Source organism: Arvicola amphibius, chromosome 7 (assembly GCF_903992535.2).
Source record: "Arvicola amphibius chromosome 7, mArvAmp1.2, whole genome shotgun sequence".
NCBI lineage: Eukaryota > Metazoa > Chordata > Mammalia > Rodentia > Cricetidae > Arvicola > Arvicola amphibius.
Genome location: NC_052053.1, coordinates 14313313 through 14338682, shown reverse-complemented (window position 1 = coordinate 14338682; position 25370 = coordinate 14313313). Strand labels below are relative to the sequence as shown.

The following is a 25370-nucleotide window of genomic DNA, read 5'->3' as shown; positions in this document are numbered from 1 at the left end:
CATGTCTTTGAGAAATTATCTTGAAGACACACCCCATCCTGCCATCCTACCACTGCCACCACCACCACCACCACCACCACCACCACCACCACCACCATCAAATGTGGGTGGCGTCATTCCCTTGGCCCGCGTCTTGAATAGAAAGGAGGAAGCAAGCAGAGCACCAGAACCCTAAGTTTCTGCTTCCTGACTGGGGACACAATGAGGCTAGCTGCTTCTCACTCCTGCCAACACAATGAACTGTCCCTCAAACTGTGGGCCTCAATAAACCCTTATCTCCTTAAGCTGCGTTTGTCGGGTACTTTGTTGAAGCAACCAGACAAGTAACCAGTGTATTCAAGTATGTGGGGATCTGTGGGCTTCAAAAGCGGAGACTGAGGAAAGCATTGTCAAGTTCAATTCATCCTCATTCTTTCACTCAATTTCACCCTGCTTACTGCGAAAAATTTACCTGGAATCTACTTTCATCCAAGAGGGCTATTCCAGGCTTTTTTTTTTTTTTACATATTGTACCACTTTAGGGGCCAAGGCGTATTTATTCCCCAAACTATTTCTTACTTACAACGTATATGTATTTATTCATGTAGTCACTTATTCATCAACAATTTATAGACTAAGGGGTAGGAAGAGACGGCTCAGTGGTCTGCTCTTCTAGAGGACCTGGGCCCAATTCCCAGCACCTACACTCTGCTTCACAAATGGCTGTAGCTCTAGTCCTGAGGGATCTGATTCCCTCTTCTAGTCTCTGAGGCACCAGCACACATGCGATGCACAGACATACAGGCAGGCAAAGCACCCATAAACAAACACGAATAAATTAGGGTTTAAAAAAAACTGTAGCGCCGGGCGGTGGTGGCGCACGCCTTTAATCCCAGCACTCAGGAGGCAGAGGCAGGCGGATCTCTGTGAGTTCGAGGCCAGCCTGGTCTACAAGAGCTAGTTCCAGGACAGGCTCTAAAAAAAGCTGCAGAGAAACCCTGTCTCGAAAAACCAAAAAAAGAAAAAAAAGAAAAAAAACCTGTAGAATGGTAAGGGAGGGCCTTCTGTCTTGGTGTTGCTTTTATTGGTCACTGAATAAAGAACTGCTTTGAACCTATGGCAGGGAAGAACAGAGCTAGGCAGGGAAAGCTAAGCTGTATGCTAGGAGAAAGAAGGGCGGAGTTAGAAAGAAGCCATAGATGCTGGGAACTTTACCCGGTAAACCACAGCCACGTAGCGATACACAGATTAAGAGAAATGGATTAAATTGATGTAAGAGTTAGCCAATAAGAAGCTAGAGCTAAGTGGGCCCAGCAGTGATTTAATGAATACAGTTTCTGTGTGGTTATTTTGGTTCTGGGCGGCCAGGATGAACAAGCGGCTTCCACCTACAGTAGAATGTTGTTGTTTAAGCACGATAGATAGGCACGGAGAATGTACAAGAGCTCACCAGGTGGGCAAATTGGGGAAGTTCACCGTGTGCAACGGTCCTGAGGAGGTAAAGGAGGGAACCTGTTGGGAGGTACAGGTTCTGAGAGGAAGATATGGTTTGGCATGGGACTGGGTAGATAGGAAAGATAACCTAGATATTATGTAAAGGAGTTGAGACTTGGCAGTGAGGGTCTGCAAAGAAATTTGAGCAGGGACACAAGGTCAGATGTGTTTGTTATGAGAAAATTTCAGCCACTGGATACCGTTGGACTGCAGGGAACAAAATGGAGGGAAGGAGAAAAACACAGAGGTGTCTGGGGAACTATGGGGCGAGATGATGAATGGCCGCTTTGGAATGTGAAGGAGGGATTCAGAAGTCGAATAGAGAGGACACGGTGCTTGATTGATGTATTAGGTCTCTTTATTGTCTCAGCAAATTACCCTGAACTTCGTGGCTTAAAACAATGCGAATTTATTATCTCACAGTTCTGCAGCCTGGAAATCTGATGTGACGCCACGGGGCTAAGACCAAGCATTCAGCAGGGCTGCATTCTTTCCTAAGGCTTGGAAGAGAATTTGTTTTCTCACTCGCTCAGGTTACAGGCATAATCCAGTTCCACGCATCTAGAACTGAAGGGCCCTCTTCTTTCCTGAATTGGGCTTGGCCTTGGGTTTAGCCCCACCTTACAGGGGCTGCCTGCTTTCCTGATTTCACAGCCCACCCAATCCACCTACAAAGGCCGCAGGAATGAGCTGTGTTTCTTTCACACCCTCTCTACCTCCTGTTTCACGCGCATGTGTTTATGTGTGTGAAGGCGTCTCTGTGTGTGTGTGCAGGAATACATATGTGAGCGTGCAGCGAGAGGTCAGAGGTCAACCTCCTGTGCTTTAGTGGTGTCTGTGGCCATGGCTCTTTCTTTTTAGGAGTTCAGTTTTAGGGTCAAACCTCTAGGCACGGAGGCAGGCAAATTCCAGACTGTCGTTTTCCTTCAGATTGATCTTCTTCTTACATTACTTTGAAGTGCCTATAAATTTTATCCAAAGGAGAGCTGGTTGTTCTGCATGGCATGCTAACCACCCGTACTCATACACCAGCAGGTCTCAGCACATAGGATGCACAAGGGGGAAGACGAAGGGTAACATGTCTCTTCTTTTTGGAAACACCATAGACCAATTTGACTCATATATCACTGGTCAGAATTCAGTCATGCAGTTGCACCCAGTACCAAGATGCCCAGGAAGCCGCAGTCTTTGTTATGGTAATGATGTCATAATAAAGACTGTAAAATGGGAGGAAAATCGATATGAAGAGATGTATTGCAATCACGTTATCTGAAACATTTTTTAAAAAATCTCTAGCTGTTCTTACTACTTTCCATTTCTCTGTCCCTTGAAGCTGAGCACCCGTCCGCTTTAGGAAGTGGTTAGTACTCAAGCAGAAACGGAGATTAGATACAGTGGGCTTAAAATGTACAGTCATGACGAGGGTGTGTGGAAATGTTCTTTGGTTTACTGAACTCGATTTGCCCACCAGCCCCCATTTCCACTAACGGCAAGGAGTAAGGCCAGCTCACTTCTGGTCTGCGTGTGTGTGTTCACGTGCATGTGCACGTGGCTGTGTGTCCAAGGCATACTCATGTAGACATCAAAGAAAGAAGAACCATGTCTGATGCTTTGTTCTATTGCTTTGCACGTTGTTTTCTGAGACAAGGTCTTTCATAGAACCTGAGGTCACTGTTTGAGCTAGGCTGACTGCTCAGTGAGCTTCCAGGATGTGCCTGGCTCCACCCCCTCCCTTCCAATGCTGGGGCTACAGGCATGCATAGCCATGCCTCCTTTCTCTGTGTGCAAGGGATTTCAATGCAGGTCCTCTTGCTTGCATAGCAAGCATCCTTGCCCACTGAGCCAGCCCCGCAGCCCCATTTCTGTTTTATAGATGAATCTCTTTGAGGAGCTTTTAGATAAATTCAAGTCTCCTTTACTGCTTTCTCACCAGGGGGTGGTCTAGTGAGCTGCTCACCTAAGAACTTTCCTGTTGGGCTCTGTTTTCATGGATCGCCTGTGATCAGGCATGGGATATGTCTGCCTCCCTCTGGGAGCCTCTTAGAAGCTGGAGCACCGTTCTGAGGCTTTCGGTTTCTCCTCTGCTTATTGCAGAGGTTGGCACATAGGAAACAGTTAAAATGTGATGGATACAATCATGAGTCTGCTTTAGAGGCATCATATAATTAATTCAAATGGCACCATAATGATCTGAAAACCCTGCATAATTAAAAGTCTATTTCTCTATGGCCCCCCTAGCATTATGCTTATAGCTTTCTTACAGCACCCATAATCCTTTGCTCTCAGATACAATGGTTTGTGTGTTTGTCTGGCTGCTTATTAGAGCGTCTGTCTGTTCTTGAAGAATGCCCCTGCTCTTTGTGCCTCTCACTAGTGCTGAGGTCAGGAGAAAGTCCCCTTCAATCTGGGAAAATGAGTGACCACAGGAGGAGGAGCTTTGAGTTTCCATAAGTGAATGATTCCTACCTGGGAAGGAGCAGAGCCGGTTTCTCTACCCCTCCCCCCACCCAGCTGCTTAGAAGGGCATCAACAAATCCCAACTGATATCTTGCCCTTTACCGAATCTCAGCTTATTCTAATGGAAAGCATTGCTTTTGTTTTTCAGAAATCCTCCCCCCACTTTGCTGCACCCAGAAGAATGGTGTGAGGCCTTTAACCACTTCATTTCACAGTGAGTAGTTCCTCCTCTGGGAGCTGCCTGCGCAGCAAGGTCTTGACCCACGATTCCCGGGAAACCTAGCTGAGGAATGTGCTCGGTCCTAGCTGGGCATGTTCTGGCCCAGGGTGGCCCTAGTAAATAACTTAAGGAGTTCCCACAGAATCTGAAGAGTAAGGAATTCCCGCTGATTCAACTGTCGTCAGTCCTGATGATCACCTGTATCTGCAAACCTATTCTGTAGAAGATGCACACCTGGAACTGGTGGCTACTCTGGGAGTGGAGAGACACAGATCTTTACAGCTTTGGTGGATGGGTCACTGGGCTTTGTTCTGGGATTTTCAACCCAGGACTCAGCTTTCAGTTTCCAAGACGATGGGGAGCAAAGCAGGATGTTTGGCCTAAGGCATCAAGATGAGGTATCCTAGTCAATACAGAAGGTCTGGAGAGCTTGAGGAAAACCGTGTAGAACAGTGTGAGGCCCCTGATGGGAAGTATGCCCCCAGGCAGGACTTCCTGAGACTAAGACAATAGAACACAGAGAGACCAAAGACTAACTCAGTGCCGAGATCATGAGTTTGGGACCTGGGCCTGGAAGAGGACCACACTGGTACCAAGTGCATGGAAGATGTTCATCTTCCCAAAGATGAAGTAAAGGCTCAGTAGTAATTGAGTGAGAACCCATCATTAGAAGCCACTAGCAGGGGCTAGATCTGGGAAGAGATGCCTCAACACCTGGGATTCCAAACAAGAGAGAGCTTCAGAGACTATGGCAGGAGAAAGTAAATGGCCAACGGTGCTGATAAATAGGGGAAGAAGACACATTTTTTCCTCATTTATGCCTATGTGCAATCTTATCTTCCACAAAGGGTCATGGTAACAAACCAGACAGGATCATCCTCCTTAATATTTGTCTAGATTTACAGTCTTCACCCACAATCCCTGAATCCAAAGAGCCCTGAGAATAGAAGCTATTCTGTAGTTGAGCCATCCAGCAGCAAACCGTAACCTTACATGACCTGACCTGGGGGCAGCAGGTGCCCTGAACTGATGAGGGACTGTTTATAGTCACCGTCTTTCTTAGTGTGAATATTCATGTGTTTCAGTGCAGATATACTCCTGTTTGGTGGGAGTGCCCTATCCCAGATCATTCTGCCTTGTTACATAATGTGCAGTGAACGAGCCAGCGTAGCTGTCTAAAATTTGATCAGATTTAGAAAGCTAAACATGTTTGACCCCAAGGGAGTTTGTATGAAAACTTGAGTTTGTGTTTCATTTCCATTTCAAATGCAACAGAGCTTGGGGGTCCTGAAAATTGTTTGTTCATCTAATCCCTCCTGGACCTGCGCCATATCCCTCTTAGCAGAAGAACGGGGGTGGGGAGGACTCAGAGAACACTACCAAGAGATATGTTGTTGGAAGGTGACTGAGAGATTTAGGGCCAAGGGAAAACTCAGAGAGGTAGTGTTGGAGGGTGAGGTACAGGGCCAGGGCTGGAGGGCATACCCTTGCTCCTCAGCCCAGCTTCATCATTTTTGCCCTAACTACAGAATGTATGGGGCCGGCCTCAAGTCAGAGTGACTGGCTACCAACACTTGCTAGGTGGGAGGTGAGAAAGGACCACTTCCTGAAAGCTGGTAACCACAGGAGATGGTGGAGGGAATTGAAGAGCCAAAGACACTCTAGTGGCTTGCGACCACATTTTGGAGCACCACACATACAGAGAAAAATCTCTCTGGATCCAAAGAATTTCCCTTTCACTCCATTGCTGCACAGATAACCTTGATCCACCTTCTCTGAAGTTGGCCTAGAAAACTCCATTAGGTATTCACAGATACACCTTCCCATTCCACCGTGCTGCAAAGATGTGATTGGACTCACAAGTTCTGCTTAAGTGTGTTTTTCTCAAGAGTATGGTAGTATTCCTAAATGAACACAGTGCTGCTTCTGTGGATTTAAGGACAAGGTAGACATCTCATGGCAAATAAAAACTTTTAGGGTCAGCCTCGCTATAGAATATCTCCTTAGTCTTTATGTTTCCTCTTGACAAATTCTATGGGATGGCAATTCCAATCTGATTATGTTTTCCAACTTTGGTATTTCCAGAAGTACTCATCCCAAGTTACTTTGAACCTTGAAAGCTCTGGAACACTGGAAAGGCAGAGGAGCGGGGCAAGGGGATAGAGGGGCAAACACAGAAAGCAATGTCTTTGAGAATACATGAGAATACATGTTGTCCGGAGTATTAGAGTGGAGAAATCAAAGCAAGCACAAATAAGCAAGCAAGCGAGTGTGCATGTATCCATTTTTCTCTCTGCTCTGGGTTGTAGATAGGACGTGATGACCTGATTCAAGCTCCTGCTGCCCTGAATTTCCCACAATGGTGGACAATCTCAGGAACTGTTAGCTAAAATTGAAATTACCTGGCACGAGAGAGAAGGAAACACGGAACACACAACAAACCCATTTAGGAGTTTATTAGAGGGTGTGTGTAAAGGCCTGGGGAAGTCAGTGTGGAGGAGAGAGAGGAGAGAGAGAGAGAGAGAGAGAGAGAGAGAGAGAGAGAGAGAGAGAGAGAGAGAGAGAGAGAGAGAGAGAGAGAGAGAGAGAGAGAGAGAGAGCGAGCTCTGGCACGACCAGCTTTTAAAAACTGCCTAGCAACACAGGGGGTTGACATGACTACGTCATATGCAAATGATGGGAGGGCTCACGCATGTGCACAAGGGCTTAGCTGAGTCATGTGGATGATGCAACCGCATGTGGGTCACGAGGGGCCCTTTAACATCCCAGGACCCTTAGGCCCTTCTGCCTGAGGGCTTGTCTGCACATGCATGGCCTAGAACCCGGAAGTGTCAGCCTTCTTGTGGCTGAAATCATAACAAAAATAAACCCCTTCTCCCCTATATTGCTTAGCACCGGAAATAACAGCTAGAAACCTGTCTGCTATATCCAATCCTGCCCCCCTCCCGCCAGGATTTCACCTATCTCAGGCTGCCCTCAGACTTGACGGATATCTAGTGTTGGCCTTGAATTTATGATCCTTCTGCCTCTACTTACTGAGTGCTGGGGTTACTGGCATTGACTACCATGCCTGGTTTATATAAGTACAGGATACGCTAGGCAAGTACTCTTCCGACTGTGCTACGTCCGTAGTTCCACCCTTCGATTTTCTAAATGAGAATGACTGCTCTAGCCTGCCATTACTCAGCTCCCAAATATACTACGACCAAATGTGATCTCATTAGACTTATTCAAATCTGCAGTTAACTGTAAACAATGACAAACTTTGCATCTGAAATATCTATTTAGAGAGCTTTGGTTTGCTTTTATACTTAATGTCTCATACTGAGAAAAATGAGTGGGGAATTAACACCTTCCAACCATAAAAGGGTTTCATCTTTGGAGATACTAGTTGGGAAAGACACAATCTGAGAGTTGTAGTGAAATCGTTTTAAAGCAGAATCATTCGGAAAATAGATTCATTCCCCTTTATAGAACAAGCCACAGGGTATATTCTATGAAAGTAAACTGCCTAAATTTTCTCTAAAAAGAAGCAAGAAATATCTTCTTTAAAAATGTTGTGGTTTTTATTATGTGTGTACACTTTGTGCACATGAGTGCAGGTGCCATTGGAGGCCAGAAGGGGGCATCAGATCCTCTGGAGCTGGAGCAACAGGGAGTTGTGAGCAACAGGGAGTTGTGAGCTCCAGGTGTGGGTGCTGGTAGCTAAACTCTGGTCATCTGCAAGAGCTGTGTGCATTTTTATCCTGACTAGAAATACCTTTTGTTGTTTTGTGTTGTTGTTGCTGTTGTTTTCTGAGATAAGGTTTCTTTGTGTAGCCTTGCCTGTCCTGGACCTCACTCTGTGGAGACTAGGCTAGTTTTGAACTCAGATCTGTCTGCCTCTGCCTCCTGAGTGCTGGGATTAAGGGCATGCACCACCACTGCCTGACTTAACTTCTCTCTCTCTCTCTCTCTCTCTCTCTCTCTCTCTCTCTCTCTCTCTCTCTCTCTCTTTCTCTTAGAGATTTGTTTATTGTGTATTTTATGTATATGGATATTTATCTTCATATCAGAAGAGGGTATCTGATTCCACAGAACTACAGACAGTTGTGAGCCACCATACAGGTCCTCGGAATTGAACTCAGGATTTATGGAAGAGCAGCCAGTGCTCTTAGCTGATGAGCTACAGCTTTAACACCTATTGATTCCCTATTGCCATGTGACCTCTGAACCAAAGGTCAGAGGTATTGAGGATCTTAATATATTAGTTACTTTTCTCATTGCTGTAATAAATAATAGGTTTTCTGTATCTCTATGATGGGTTTCTCCATCGACTCAGTAAACCAGATCAAGCCAAATTTAAAAAGCAAAAGAACAGGTATATTGAGCTACTCCTGGGTGAGTCTTCCAGTCCCAGAGCTGGGACAGAGAAGTCACACACCTGAACTAAAGCAGGGAGCTTGTATGGCCTATAGGTGAGGAGTGATGGTGTGCCTGCCACAAGCTGGGTTTGTGACCAAGTATGGCGAAAAGCTGACCACTTTAGGTGGGATCTTGGACTACTGGCCACCTCAGGAGAGGAGCTACTACAGCTGCTAAGAAAGCAGAACTGGGCTTTTGTGTGCCTTTTCTTTGTTGGAGATTATCTGAGAAGGTGGGGTTTGGAGAGAGAGAGGGGGGAGGAATGGGGCTTTCTGGACCAAGCAGGAGTGAGTTGGAGGTTCCAGCCAAACAATAAAATACCTGCTAGAAGCAACTTAAAGGAGGAAGAGTTGGGCTCATGGTTGGGGGGGGAGGAGGGTATCTAGGGTGTCTAGTCCGTCATGGAGCAAATGCCAGGCAGAGGGCTCCATGTGGTGGGGGCTTGCAGCAGTTTCTGAACACAAGAAACAGGAATGTTCAGCCCAGGCGGAACTGACTAAAGCCCCTGAGGTCCACACACCCACGTCCAGTTCCTTCGGCCAGGCCCCACCATCAAAAGGCTCCACAACTTCCCACAAAATGCCATCGGCTGCAGACAAAGCATTCAGAACACAGGAAACTGTGGGACACACTTTATATGTAAACCACGAGCGTCTTTGGTACTGGGTGACACACCACTGATTGCCACAGGATCTGGCAGACGGGACAGAAATGCTGAGATACGGGTTAGTGTCTTTCAGGTTTGTTTCCAGCCTCCTTCTTTGGAGACAGCAGAGAGGAAAAAGAAAAAAAAAATTTTTTAAGGACCTAAAAGCCTAAAATCCTATTAGCAAACCTGTCATGGAGTTAAAAAGAGAAAAAAGGAAGCCCCCATCACCCTGGTTGGTTCTGGACCTTGGTTGTTAGTGATAATTGACTCATTCATATGAGTTAGTTACACATTTGTCAGCTTAGTTAAGATAAATTAAACATGGTGCGCACATAAATTCTGCGCCGCATATGGAAGGACCCTGCCTGACTCTTTTTTTTTTTTTTTTTTTGTCACCGCTATAATATGTGGCTGTCTCCCCCCAGCCCCCTCATGGCTAAAACTATTTGCATAACAAGTTTATCTGGTTCAAGTCCCTGCCAGACTTCTACCGGGTTAAGAGGCTCCCTGCAGAAATAGCCTTTTGATAAGATAACAATAATTTTCATTTGCTAACTTCACCTTGGTCCCCAGGGATCCTCCTTCCCATTTAAGTTCAACCTAATTTAAGGCCTTTGGACTAAGTAGCCGAAAGGTCTTTGCGAGCCACACTCTTTCATTTTGTCTCTCAAACTTGCGAGGCTTTTGTTAGGAGTTAGTTTCGGGACAGCAAATCCACCAAGAGCATCCTGGCTGCTCGGTCCAGTGATGATGCTATGTGATTACCGCCCCCCCCCCAACACACCCGTAAACTGCTCTTTCGGAGCGGCTGCTCTGGCAGCGTAGGGAAGAAAAGTATTGAAAGTATTGTCCCTTCCTCACTCGCTCCAAGATGCAAGCCAACACTCTCCTGACAATTGTCTTTAATGTTAAGGTCAGGTGACTTTCAGAAATGAAGATCTAAAGCCCAGGGAACCTGGGTGTTTCTTGGTTTTATGAAGACTGTAAAAGTACAGCTGAGCAAAGTGTGTATGTGTGTGTGGGGGGGGGGGGGTCGACCTATTGGCTGGGAGACTCAGCAAGGTCTATCTGACCACAGCGTCTCCTTAACCTCGCCTTACAGACTTCCTCTTTCCAGGTGTAGTACAGGGCGCCTATTTGAGAGTTTTTAAATTGGGAAACTCAGAAGGGTCCTCTTCAGCTTCTAAACACTTCCTGTCCGGGGGAGTGTTTCTAGTCCCCAGTCAATGGCTAGCAAGCAAGACTGTCTCTCTCCTTGACTGAGCACCATGTCTGTGCCCTGCCAGCCAGACACCAAATACTGGGGCATTTCTCCACTCTGTATTTCAAACCGCTTGATTCCACCTGGCTTTATAACATCAACAAACTATGCACAATAATATATAGCCTCAGCTAGCTAGTGACTTATTATGGTCCACAGAATTCTCAGGTTTTTACATCCTGGTAGAACCCCAGGAACCGTACAAATGGTTAACTCCTCCAGGAGCCGAGTGAGCCCACTGCAACCTTTATTTACATCTCTTCACACGTTGGTAATTTTAATTAAAATGAGCAGCAGTATCTCCAGTGGCACACTCTCCATTTTGGATTTATTTAGCCAATGATTAGCAATTGTGGCTTCTTGAATTAATTAGCATCTCTTGAGCTACAGGGAATTAGTGGATTAGTAAAAAACTCATGGAAAAGGTTGGAATACTCTAAATTAAAACCTAATAAACTCTCCTTTGCCCTCTTCACAGGTATTGATCCGTAGACTTTTATGTGAAACTTGACTCTTTCCAGATTTTGAAAAGTTGGAATTTTTCCCTCCTCTGTGAGAAGAATAAAGTTATGGGTTTCAAGCTTATACTTTGAAGAAGTATCTAATTTAGATGATGTGATGGGTATTGTAACTTCCTGGAAGTTTCACATCATTATTGCTGTGACTGTATCACGTGACCGTATCTTATTGCAAAGGAAGATAAGGAATGGTCACTGGGTGGGTCAGCAATGGGTCCAGATCATGACCACTGTCCCTGAATAAAGAGAAGAGCTCACAAAGAGGCCATTCCTGCTGAGCCACTGGATAGGGAGGTGCGCGATTCCAGAGTGCCAGACAACAACCAACAAGTGTTAGGGCTCAGGATTATTATTATTATTATTATTATGATGATGATGATGATGATGTATACAACATTCTGCCCCCATGTATGACAGAGGAGGGCGCCAGATCTCAGTACAGAATTGAACTCAGGACCTCTGGAAGAACAGCCAGTGCTCTTAACCTCTGAGCCATCTCTCCAGACCCAGGGCTCAGGATTCTTACCAGCAGCTGCTAAGAGTTTGGAAGGCGATTGGGTGGGATCCACCAGGCAGTGTCCTAACAGAAGAGGGTCTGGGGTTGAGGAGAGGTTGTCCTAATCCTACCCAGGCTTCTGGAAGAGATGGAAAGTAATGGGCCACTGGTAGGGATAGTGGAGTAGCCCTGTGGTGTGAATGTCCCTCCTGGGCTTTTTCCCCCCGGAGAGCTGTGACATTCTCCTGTGACCACATAGCCCACAGCTGCCTCCTTTCCCCTGCATTAGAAAAGGAAGCGTAGGCCCATGTGATCAAGTCTACATTTTTCCAGCTTGCTGGTGACTTTTAGATAGGGTTAAAAAATAACAGACAAAGTCCTTTGGCTGGAAGAAAGGGCTGTGTGTATGTGGTTTTTGTGGATTTATAATTTACAATCGTAGCATTAAATACAACTAGCTGCCACGCCTTCCATTCTATGTTATGTGTATTATATTGCATTCTTGGTATTTTAATTCAGAATTTCCTAAGATTATCAAATGCATGATACTTAACTGCCATACTGGGTTAATGAGTAGGAAGAATCATAGTTGGAATTCTTGTTATTACTGCTATTAAGACAAGGTCTTGTTATATATAACACGGGTTGTCCAGAAATCAAGTTCCTCCTGCCCCAGTCCCCTAAATTCTAGGATTACAGAGGTATGCCATTATGACCAGCACGATTTGATTTTGGACTGAAAGGGTATTTATTGAATTCAAAAATAGTCTTATTGCCGGGCGGTGGTGGCGCACGCCTTTAATCCCAGCACTCGGGAGGCAGAGGCAGGCAGATCTCTGTGAGTTCGAGACCAGCCTGGTCTACAAGAGCTAGTTCCAGGACAGGCTCCAAAGCCACAGAGAAACCCTGTCTCGAAAAACCAAAAAAAAAAAAAAATAGTCTTATTTAAAAATAGATATTATGGCTCAGTGGTTAAGAGCACTTACTGCTCTTCCAGAGGTCCTGAGTTCAACTCCCAGCAACCACATGGTAGCTCACAGCCATCTATAATGAGATCTGGTGCCCTCTTCTAGCGTGCAAGCATACATGGAAGGAATGCTATATATATGAAATAAATATATATACAAATCTTTTAAAAAATAGATATTATAATGAAGTAATAGAAATTCTGCCTTTAAGAAAGTATGGACGCTTAAATCACCAGGCACGAACAGTGCTCCCAATACTGGCTTTCGCCTCTTAGGCTGTGGCTTGAATGGTGTCTCTCAAAATCCACACAGTTTAACCCTTCTTATCTCAGATGGAAACAGGCCTTGGCAGATGAAATTAGCTAAGATGAAGGCATGCAGAGACAGGGTGGGTCCTAACCCATTGTAAAAGGCGTCTTTATAACATAGAGAGGTTTAGGTGGTGTATTGGTCAGGGCACTCTAGAGTAACAGAATTCATGTCTTGGTCAGTATTCTTTTTTAAAAGATTTATTTATTTATCATATACACAGTATTCTGCCTGTATGTATGCATGCATACCAGAAGAGGGCACAAGATCTCATTACGGATGGTTGTGAGCCACCATGTGGTTGCTGGGAATTGAACTCAGGACCTCTGGAAGAGCAGTCAGTGCTCTGAACCTCTGAGTCATCTCTCCAATCCTTCTTCAGCGTTCTATTGCTGTGAAGAGACACCAAGACTACAGCAACTCTTCTAAAAGCGAGTATTTAGTTGGGGCTGGCTTACAGTTTCAGAGATTTAGTCCACTATTGTCATGGAGGGGAGCCTAGTGGCATACAGGCAGACATGGTGCTGGAGAAGTGGAGACTTCCACATCAGATCTGTAGGCAGCAAGAAAAGAGAGAGACTCTGGGTTTGGCATAGGTTTCTGAAACCTCCACAGCCTGGACTCAGGCTGTCTCACACTAAGGGGCGATCAGCAACTAGCATAGAGGTCCATGAGACAGTAAATGTCTGCTGTTGAAGTCACCCAGTTTGTAAGACTTCTTATAGCAGCCCCAGGCAATTAATACACCCCATGACTACATAGTTAGAGAACTGCAAGTGATTTGATATTCCAAACAAGGACAGCAATGCTCACCCACCTGCCACAAGGAGTAAATGGCACATCGCCATAGCAGGTCGCCCATCCCCTCCTGTCCTTATTTCTTCTCTTCCCTCCTCTCTATTTTCTTTTTTTTTTTTTTTAATTTAAATGTGTATCCATTATTAAGGCTTATGTTAAAAACCTGTCACAAACACACTGCGCAATAGTTAAAGTGGGAGAATTTCTATAACTGTTAATAATGATTTGTGGACCCTAGTAGAGGACTGGGCATTAAGATGTTTTGGTCATAAAAACCTTTATAAGAGGAGCATATTATCTTAGGGAGATACGGCAAGCTGGCATCACCTTGTGCCCAGTACTGACCAAGAGATCACCATCAAGCTGTGTTGAGAAAGATCTCATAAATCACTATGGTCCCTAGCGATGCAGGCATGGGCCACTGTCATTTAGCGATAACTGCTATGTGTGAGCTATGCGTCTGGCAAGGTGGATACACTTTGTCTGTCTGATTTCACTGTATCCTAGCTGCTACTAAACAAGCGGGTGACTACTCACAGGGGAAGCTGAGCTTCTTGGCAGCTAAGTGAGTGATGGGCTTTTGCCTCGCAGCTGAATCTGAACAGAGATGGGATTCAAACCCAGGTCTCTGTGGTGTTCCAATATCTTTCCTGGGTATTCAGATACCAGAATGTGTATATGTGTCTAACATAAACCTTTTTAAAAAGTATGCTCTGTGTGCCTATGCACATGTTCATGCTGTACATACGTGGAGGCGCTAGATGGATGTCAGCTGGTTTCTTCTTTTGCTCTCTCCATCACGTACAAGCTGATACGTATCCTTGACAACTGAACCGTATCATTACCTCTTGCCCAGCTCGGATTGTCTAGTGTGGAGCTATTCTCTCACAAGGATGCTAAGTGAAGGGGTTTTAAGGCAAACTTCCTGAAGACAGTTTTCTCTCACACAACAGCAAAACAAAAACCAACCAACCAAACAGCAAAATAAAACCTCTCTGCTGGAAAATCTCCTTCCTGAGAGGCGATAAAAGAGGCTTACGGCATGGGGTTGGAGGAGCTGGGGACATTGATCCAAATCAGGAAGGATGGCACCATTGTAATGGAACAGCGGGTGAGGGTGATGCCCATCATGGCTGAGGGGTGGTCTGTGTCCAGCATCTGAATAACTCACTGCTGACATTTTACACGCAGAAGTGAATCGGTGAAGGCCTGGAATGATACTATGCCCGTGACTTGCTGCTGTTTTTGGTTTTAATAGTCACCTGTAGGAGAGTTTTGCAAGCTAAATGAAGAATAAGCATAAATATAAAATTCTGACTTTGCCCTGTATGTATAACAAGTGCACAAGATGAATCTAAAGTAGCCTGTAGAAATGACTTTAAGACGTTCTCCCTAATGATTTAAGACCTCCTAAGGTTTGGCTGTGTATAGGGACAAGCTTAGGCTGAAATGCTAAGTGTATGTGTTGCCTCTGTTGTTGGCTATGGAATCACAACCCTGTATTAAACTTGTGGTTAGAAATAGAAAGAAAATGTAGAGGAACACTGGTCTATGCAGTTGCTTTTATTGAGCAGGATGCACAGTGATGCTTCTGCCAGAATTCTAAGTTCTAAATTTTTGCCATTACTTGAGAATGGCATAGCTCAACACCAATCTAAAGAAATTTATTGTGCTGGGCATTGGTGATCCATGCCTCTAATCGCAGCACTTGGGAGGCAGAAGCAGGAAGATCTCTGTGAGTTCAAGGCTAGTCTGGCCTACAGAGTGAGTTCAGGATAGCCAGAGTTATATAGAAAAACCCATCTTAAGAAACAAAAAAAGAAGAATGAATGAATGAATGGAAGATATGAAGGAAAAGAAAATAAGAAACTTATCCTAAGAGCTGCTAATTGAGGGCATTACTTATAAAACTGCATTCCTGGATATGCTATCTTAAGATGCATGTGTGTATCCATGCATGCAAGTGTTTGAGTGTGTGCATGTGCATGTGCATGTGTGCACATACATGAGTTGCATGCGTGTGTGTGTTTACTGTATGCACACGCACCACGTTAACCAGTTCTGCTTGCATTTCCCCCATTCTCTTTGGAGCATGAGCAGTGCTTCCCAGAGCTGGGAAATTTAGAAACTGAATGAAGACACCTGAACACAAAGAAGTAATTTGCATGTATAATCCAGGAAGGTGTTACAGGCTTCCTTTAAGCCATTTGACTTAGATACCAAAGTAACTGTAATTTAATGCAGAGAGTTTAGCAAATTATAATGAACAGCTTTCTGGCGGTATGCCCAAAGTTGTTCTATGTTCACATGCCAAAATCTGGACATCAGAATTTAAGCAATTGCTAAAATGTCTGAAAGTATCCTTAATATACTGCTTATAAAGCAAAAGGACCCCCAAAACTCTACCATGGCACCATGCTAGTAAATAAGAGTCTTTATAAAGTTGTCGAGCCGTAGAATGCAGGACACCAGAGTGAACGCTACTTCAAACTATGGGCTTTAGGTAATTACGGTGTCTTCACTCAGGTTTATCATTGTAATGGAGTACAGGTCTTGTCAGGATGGTGTCAGTGGGGGCTGTAAGGATATGGGCATGAAGAGCAAGAGGAAATCTCAGTGCCTTCCTTTCAAACTTGTTGGGAACCCAAAAGTAGTTTAATAATGAAGCTTTTAGTAAGACAAACAAACAAACAAACAAACAAAAAGGAAGCAGAAAAAAAAAGCCCTGTGCATGTTTCTCCTCTAAGTGAAACCATATGGGAATTTATTGGGAAAACGGGAGCTGGTGGTATTCCGTTATTACAGTATTTATCATACAGTTATGGAGGGGAGTAATTTATGATCCTTGCTTGGAAAGCCAGATCGATACAGAGATAAATGTCCTTGCCACAATAGAATTTATATCATCCATGTGATAATTGACCACTGTGTCATCTGTCCAATCATTCATCTCATTATCTGATGGGACTAGCGGAAGGCTAACGCGCACGTGATTTATTAGTGTGCACCAGTGGGGAGCCATTGGTCCAGCTCACCTGCTACCTGTCCTTGTCAACACAGAGCATAGCTGTCTACCTCCAGCTGCAGGCATCCACAGAGAAAGCCGCCAGCCTTGGCCCACACTAGGCATCTCTCGTAGAATTAGAAACAATCTTCCAGTTCTTGTGCTTGTAGATTCTACTCCATTTCTGCCCTCCCGCCCCGCCCCAAACACAGCAGTCTGCCTAGAGCAGAGGGGCTCAGGTAGTCACTAATTACAGTTACATTTGTGACATAGTTATTCCATATCATCTATTTATGCTTGGCATCAAGACACATGGCTTAAAACTCAGAACATAGCTACAGCACAGGTAAAGGGAATTAATAGGCTCGATAAGGACCAAAAATTGGGCAAATGAGAAAGAAGGCCAGAAAGCTCACTGAGCAAGCAACCCGTGCAGGGTTAGTTCCCCAACAGGGGGGATGGAAAGAAAAAGCGATTCCAGCAGCCCCTTGGTTCTCTCAGCCCCCTGGGAACACTCGTTGCCTGCAGTATCTGTGATTTGCCTTGTGAGGGTTAATCAGTGGGTCTATTATTCAGCAAATTAAAGGCTTGGCTGCCAGAGAGTCCCTTTCAGAAAGGATTAGGGTTTCTGATGAGGCTTTGAAGTAATGGATGGAGCTGTTCTGCTAATGGAGGAGGGCTAAGGACTCCCCAGACTCCCCCCGGCAGCCAGTGTGGTGTCTTTATTCAGTCCCTTGCCTAAAAACGAAAAAAAAAAATATTTTCTCTTGCACAAATGTGATGTTCACACAAGGCACTGGATTGACAACCCAGCGGGTGGGGGTGGGGTTACTTCTTTCTGTTGCAAGAGTATACGGAAGTGCTTCCTGGCTGCTGTGGGTGGCAGCGTCCAGAGGAAGAACCATTTTCCCAGAGATCAGCAACAGGAATCACTGGAAGGGGGGGGGGGGGGGGTCCTATAATTTATTGTCCTTTGAAAAGTTCTGGCTCAGAAGTTGGGCAGAAGGGCTAGCAGGTGACAGACAGGCTCAGCGGTGGTGGTCTGTGTCCTCAGGACCACTAAGTAAGGCAGCCAATAGCTGTGCAAAATGCTGATTTGCGCAAAACATTGACAACTACCTATTATCTGACACCCCCCTCCTCCTGCGCCGCACTGCCCTGGCTTTTCAGTAGCAGTGAGGCTGTTATAGAAACCAGGCTGCTTCATTTCCCCCAGTGTTACGCTTCTACCATCCATAGAGCCATGGAGTTGGCAATCGGCCAGAGAAGTGTTTAGTCCGTCGTCACCAAAAGAGCATGCATCAAAAGAGGAGCGCAGAGTGTGGGTGTTGGTGGCGCCGAGACCACTGCAGCTGTGGGCCCGGATAGCTCTTTACCGAGCTCCCTGCCCCCACCATGCATTACGTTCTGGAATACCGGCTGGAGCCCCCGGCGGCCGGAGCCCCTGGTGGCTGCATTTATCACACTGTTCTCAGACCACTTTTGCAGTGTGGTGTCATGCTCTGCCCCCACTCCCCTACCCCGGCTCTCTCCTTTGGGTCTTAATCATTCCTTTCTTTGAGCTGCTTTCTACCCATGGGCTAAACTCTTTCTAGAATCTTCCTTTCGCCCTTTGCAATGATCAGAATAAGTGTTGGCACCTGGCTTGCCATGACTCCATCAGTGCTAGCGGCTGAGCATTGAACTCTACAGCTTGGGAACGTGGGGGAAAGGCCCACCAACTCTCTGGCAGAGTTAGCCCTAGATTAAGACAGGGAGCTCCGTCTTGGCCACCCATGGTTCCAAGCACGCCCCAGGATTGGAGAGTGTTGTAAGAAACAGCCTTATGAATTATAGGGCCATGTTCATCACAGAGCTGTGGTTCTCAGCACACTGCAGGCTCATTATTATATTTATCTGTGGAAAGTCGGAATATATTTTCTTCAATCTCGCTACCAATGTTCCTGTCTCAATGTAGTCACAGGAGGAGCTGGGCTGCTCACAAGTCACAGAGGATGAGACACATGGAACGAAGTTTTCCCCTTCCACATTGTCTCCTAGGATGCTGGGAGTCAAATTTGTTCCCACCCTCAATAAAGTCATTTATTTGGTAATTTTGTTCCTATTTTCCTGACTGAATTTTTCCATTGCTTTATCATTTTTCCCTTGGCTTACATTATTTTTATGTTGCCTCATTGAACATATTTTTGTATATTTAAGCACATATTTTGTCCTTACATTATTTCTGGAACAAGATAAAGTATTAAAAAATAGTCAATCGTGTGCCCTGCTAGGGAGAAGGCAGAGTGAAGGGACTGCTTTCAAACAAAGACTGGTGTTTTGTTCAAATCATGTCAAAGGAGCCCCATTCTTACCACCAACTAATTCTCCATGTTGTCAGCTTGTTTCCTCACGCAAAGACATCCATGGCCCCCTCAGGGGACTCGTGAGCCCTTCATCCGTCTCTCCCTTGCACTTCTTCTCAGTGTCCATTCTGTCCTTTAAGAATGTCACCACTCAGCTGGGCAGTGGTGGCACATGCCTTTAATCCCAGCACTCAGGAGGCAGAGGCAGGCGGATCTCTGTGAGTTTGAGATCAGCCTGGTCTATAGAGCTAGTTCCAGGACACCTTCAAAGCTACAGAGAAACCCTGTCTCAAACAAACAACAAACAAACAAACAAACAAAAACCCAACAAACAAACAAACAAATAAATAAAAGAATGTCACCTCTCATGTCAAACACTTGTCCTTACTGCTAGAGTCGTTTACTTCTTCGGGGTTATGGCGGGCCATGGACTCTTCAGTCTTGAATTACAATTCCTGATACATCTCTTCTGCCATTTGTTTCCAAATTCTACAAAAGCAAATGTCTAACCCTAGGCACCTCTGCCCTCAGCACTCGGTGTAAGGCCTTTCATGGCCCCCGCCTAACATACATGTTTATGAAGGAACGTGATGTCAGTTTCACCTAGCCCTTTGGCTATTTCATGTGTGTGAGGTGGTATTACCCCAGATACATATGTTTCTTTTGGAAACCCCTGCCCCATTCCTGGGTAGTCATAGGCAAGTGCTTGCCTTTCCCCGGGGAGCTAGTTATTCAGTTATTTTAGGAATTGCCTAAGTATTATCTGTTCCCTGCCCTCAGAGGTAAAATGCATACAAATGAGAATTATGGATTAAAGTCAGGGCAGGGTGGCAAGCGGGATCAAGGGAAAGAATACAATTCAGATATCCCCAGGCACTGAAGTCTTTGCTAAGAAGCCGACCATGACTGTTTGTCAAAATAGAAACTGATTTTTAAATCAAAGAAATGACCCAGACATTCAAAAGCAAGAGTACCCAAACACTTGAACTTGAAAACATCAAGGATTTTTCTTTTTGCTGAATTGTCAGACCCAAAATGTCGCCTCTTCCCCAAATGTCACAAATTCTGCTTAAGGACATCTACTGTCAAACAGAAATTTTGTCCTCAAGAATGGGAGTCACATGGAAAGCAACGAACTAATTACCCATCAGACTGAACTCAAGACAGGTTCGTATAACCCTGGACCGATTGAGTTAGGTGGGTGATCAACTGGGAGACAGCAGACCCTAATACTAAAGACAAACTGGTCTTATGGTCCAATAGCTTCCTTCAAAACGCAGGTACTGAGAACGCTGTCAGATGGTAGGGGCATCAGGTCATGAAGGGTCCTTCCCCGTGAGTGAATTACCTTCTGCTATGTGAGCCTGAGGCATCCTTCCTTTGGGGAAACCATATTGGAAGCAGAGAACATTCTTTAACCTTCTTCATCACAGATATGAACGTTCTTGTTCATGTCTCGATCTTGGATTTGACAGTCTTTAGGACCGTGGGAAGATAAAGTTCTTTTTGTTTTCATCTGCTTACTCTAAATATTGTCACGGCAGTACAGGTTGGACTATAGACTAAGACCTATATGAGTCACTCCTGCTTGTTGGGTTGCCGTAACTACCTTCTTCTGCCAATCACTTAGTACAGGGCTGACTACAGAACCAGCATTTATTGAGTGGTTATTGTATAGCGAGCAACGTGTAACCATTACCTTATTTACCCTCCACAACAACCCTGTGTCCAATATGTAAATAAAAAACAGGAGTTTATTGACTCTAAGTAAAACTCATATATCAGTGCATACATAGCTCCAGGAGGGTTAGATTTGTCCTCAACACCTGACTTAATGCATATCATTGCCCCAGTGTTTTTAAAAATACCCCATGCTTGGGAGAATAATGGGTTTTGTTATTGAATGTATCATTTAAATGCTTCAACAGACTATTTAGGAAGTTCTGTATTTATGTGGACAATTGTTCCCAGAGGCTGGGACTGGAAAGGCTGATTGACTGATTAGAACATCAGTCAGTGTGGAGAGGTTGGGATGTTGCAGGTCTAGGACCCAGGTAGAAATTATTTTATCTGGCTGTCCTGCAACTCAGTGTGTATATCAAGCTGGCCTTGAGCTCAGAGATCCACCTCTTTCTGCCTCCAGAGTGCTGGGATCAAAGGTGTGTGCCACCTGCCAGATATCTTGGGTCCTTTAAGGGCTGCCATCTCCCTCTTAGTGTGTCTGAGTGTGACCTAACATCCTTGTGGCCATCAGTGAAACCTTTTGGGATATATTAACTTAATGAACCACTAGGTCCTCTCAACCCCAAGCTAATGTCACTGGGCAGCATCTGAGGCCCGAGGAGTATGACCACCACGTCGCTGTGACTCACCTACATGGTACCTCCTGGAAGATACTGGAAAAGCATCTTGATTTGTGATTTTCCTTGTCTCATTATAAAGCTTGATGAAACTATTACCACATTGGAACACGGTTTTTAGAGAAACCCGAGTCTGTGTTCTGAACCGTGGTCACTCATATTTGGCTACAGGACAAGTCCTGTTTTTCTTTCCTTTGAGGTGAGAGCACATAGAGAGGGGGTTGTTCACTAAAATCATATAAACAATATCACCACCCCCACCTCTTTAAGACATTAATCCCTTTGGGGAAATTCCTATGTCTGTCACTCTTGTTCTTCAGAATGGAAATTTTCTTCCAAGACAGAGCACCGTGGGCTGTTCTGCTCAGCCTATAATTACCACATCCTCAGGAGGGTTTCTCTCCTCTTGCCAGTCAGGCTTCTGTGTGGCGATGATAGGAACCGCGTGGCAGCAAAGTGAGTCACGGGCCCAAGAAATGTTTGCTCAGATCAACAGTATTTGGGTGTCCTGTACCAATGGGGACGCTTCATCTAAGTAGCAAGGCTTAAGAAGCAACAGACAGGACAAAAGACAAAAAAGAGACAAGGAAATGAGAGGAGATGGAAACCGTGGGTTTGGGGTTAGCACGGCCCCAGTGTGTGGGGGCCGATTGCCCTCCTCCTGTTTTTTTCTTTTTCTTTTTCTTTTTTTGTTTTCAAACTCACCAATATTTTTAGTTTTGCTTTTTCAGCGGCTCTATATCAAGTGTGTTTATTTATGGGTGACTCTTGATTCTTGGTAAATGGCTTCCCTGTACAGGCATCTGGGGTTTCAGTCATGAAATGTCAGGTTACAGGGACAAGGCAGCTGCATCTTCAGGGCAGCAACAACCCGTGTTTAATGTGGGAACACAAATGCATTCTGAGAATTAATCTTTAGCCAAGAAAACATGACGGAAAGTACTAGAATTTGACATCAGGTACTGAATGGATTTCCTTCAAGGCTGCAGCTTGCCCCATTTCCTTCTGGCGGGTTTTTCTATCATATTCAAACTGTCAACTGTGGCCTTGTAAACCTCTTACTGTTCAGAATATAAATATGATTTTATTGCACTTTACTTTGAGTGCCCTCATCACAGAAAAACCACATCTAAATATGATTTTTAAAAAAGAAAGAAAAAAGTAGATTAAAAGAACACATCCATGAAAGATTTTACCAAGGATTTAGTTTCCCAGAAGTTAGTTCATGTTCAATTTTATTTTTCCTTAAGTGAAAGACTCTGAGAAGAACTGACTAGGGCCAAGCATATCCCTAGTTTGAGACTCTTCCCTCTAGGAAATAGTAGCTCATGGCTACCCCAGGTACAGTGACCATTAGGGACTCGCGGATCTTGCCTTGATCTCCAAAGAGGGGAACTCATCTCTGTCCCTCATTCTAAAGATACAGCTCTAATCTAAGTTGTGACAGAACTTCTGTGGAATATATGATCCACTAACCGCAGGAAAATGGGAAAGAGAAAAAGAAAACCTATCTATGGGGACTGGAGAGATGGCTCAGTGGTTAAGAGCACTGACTGTTCTTCTAGAGGACCCTGGTTCAACTCCCAGCACCCACATGGCAGCTCACAACTGTCTATAACTCCAGTTCCAGGGCTTCTGACACCCTTACACAGATATATATGGAGGCAAAACACCAATGAACATAAAATAAAAATAAATTTTAAAAAAGTCTATGACCAAGTAAGCTTGGAAACATTGATTCAAACGAAATAAATTTTAAAAATTCCAATGCTCAAAAACCCCAAAACTTTTAATATAGTCAAACACCTTATGAAACCCCAAACTTTCTTGGTTACTAGGAAACTATATCTTTTCTTCTTTAAATCTCTTCCCCATCTCTGTCTGTCTCTGTCTCTGTCTCTTTCTCTCTGTCTCTCTCTGATTGAATACTTACATGGCTAGCACTTTAACTTAGCTTGCACTGACAGTTCCCGTGTCCCATGTCAGAGATCCATGCATTACACATCCCTTTGTAAACCCTGCTTAGGGAATATATTCTGCAATGAGACATTACAATCCTTGACTTAACAAATACTCTTGAAGTGAACAAATACCTTTCACTTTCTTAGTTTTTCCTGTTTGCCCTCTAAGTGTGAGACCTTCCTTGTTGGCAGAGGCTGCTCATTCATTTCCCAGCTGCCCTGACCCGAAATAGCTAGCTCTTATATCTTAAATTAACCAATTTCTATTAATCTGTGTATCACCATGCGATTGTGGCCTACTGGTAAGTTTCTGTCTGGTGTCCAGCATCTGTCTCTTGCGGCGGCGGCTACATGGCTTCCCACTGACTCCACCTACTTTCTCCCAGCATTCAGTTTAGTTTCCCCCGCCTAGCTCTACTCTGCCCTATCACAGGCCAAAGCAGCTTCTTTATGCATTAACCAATAAGAGGAGCACACACACAGAAGAATTTCCTGTATTACTCCCTCTTGTGAAAAGGTCACAGAGACTATCGGGGGTTCCTACCCATATTGATAGTCAGTTTTATCTTCATCCACTAACCTTCTGCTTGGAAATGATGGGCTGAAAATCTTGAGCGAGAAGAGTAGGCCATCACTCTTCAAAGTCTTACGCAATAATGATTATTCCATAGAGTTGGTGAAGGGACAAAAGACAATCATTGCCCTAAGGTGGTGAAAAGTGGCAGGCTTGAAAGGTGAAGGTGCGTGTTCTGACGATTTCTTAGTTTCTGCCCACACCCCTTAGCTGGTGCTGTGTGTTATGCTGACCGATGTTTCTCCACCTAGAAATGCCTTCTGCCTCTTCCCCATCATCTAATTCATTCTAGTTTCCACAAACCTTGCTCAGGTCTTGCCAGCTCCAAGAAGTCTTCCATAAAGAGAGATCTCTCACAATACACTCCTCCCAACTGTAGTGGTTGGCACGCCGTAGCTTGCCATTTTTAACACCACAGAGGAGAAAGGGTTCTCCTATGGGAGTTGGCTCAGGGCCTTATCACTAGCAGGATGACCTCAGGTTCTTCACATTCTGAAGGGAGATTAGAATAGAAAATCTCAGCCAGGTGTCATGGTGCATGCCTGTAGTCTGGAAGCTGAGGCTGGGGGATTGAGAACTTTAAGGTCATCTTGGGTTTCGTAAAGGACTCTGATTTAAAAGCAAGCAAGCAAACCCAAAGAAAAGAAAATTGGGGCTTGAGGAGATGGTTCATTTGGTAAATTTCCTGCCTCAAAAGATGTGAGGACCCCAAGTTTGAATCCCCAGCACCCACATAAATATGGGCACACAGCTAACATTCAGGGTTGGAGTAGTGGTTGGCTGAGAAGGTGAATACCTAGCTCTCATTGGCCAGCTTGTCTACACAGTCAGTGAGTCAGGTTCACCGAGAGACCTGTCTCAAAAAATAAGATGGAGAACAATTATGGAAGGCACCTAAGGTTGATCTTTGGCCTCCATACACATATGTGTGAGTGCGTCTGCACGCGCGCGCGCGCGCGCGTGCGCGCGCGCGCACACACACACACACACACACACACACACACACGAATATGTACATACAACCTTCCCCCCTACACACACACATACAAATAGAAAATCTTGATCCTTATGGCTCTGAAACTCTGTATTTCTGTTTTTGTTTGTTTTGGTCTTTTGTGACAGGATCTCATGTGATCCAGGCTGACCTGGAAGTTACTAACATTCTGAAAATGAACCTTTCACTTCTAATGCCTTTCCTTCTCCCCACAAGTGCCAAGATGACAGGCACGCACTGCCTTGCCTAGTGTTTTTCTGTTATTTGTTTTCTTCCTAAATATATAAGCAAACACCAGATTTTACTGTTTCCTATGTTTCTCTAGTCTTTCCAATTAAATCTACTGTAGGTGCTTGAGAATAAACATCATAATTGTTCATGCATTAGTTCATTTCATTTAATTCTGGTGTGGCCTAATAAATGTTTGCTGAGTAAATGGAATGAGATGAGGTCCCGTTATCTAGCGGACAGAACCTTTGCCTCTGCCAGTCAATATACTAACAGCTCCCTTTCAGATTTGGGATTTGTCCCCGTGAGAACGAGACACGCAGGTCTGTTTGCAAATGAAGGCTGTGCTCT

General features: G+C 44.7%; 1 protein-coding gene across 1 annotated transcript in view; it reads left to right on the top strand.

Moving 5' to 3' along the window:
• The window catches only part of Myo3b (myosin IIIB), a 293201-nt gene that overhangs the window by 83524 nt on the left and 184307 nt on the right, over window positions 1-25370 (top strand). Inside the window, exon 7 of the mRNA XM_038338032.1 lies at window positions 4079-4144. Within this exon, the coding sequence (XP_038193960.1) occupies window positions 4079-4144 (66 nt within the window). The remainder of the gene's footprint in view (window positions 1-4078; window positions 4145-25370) is intronic.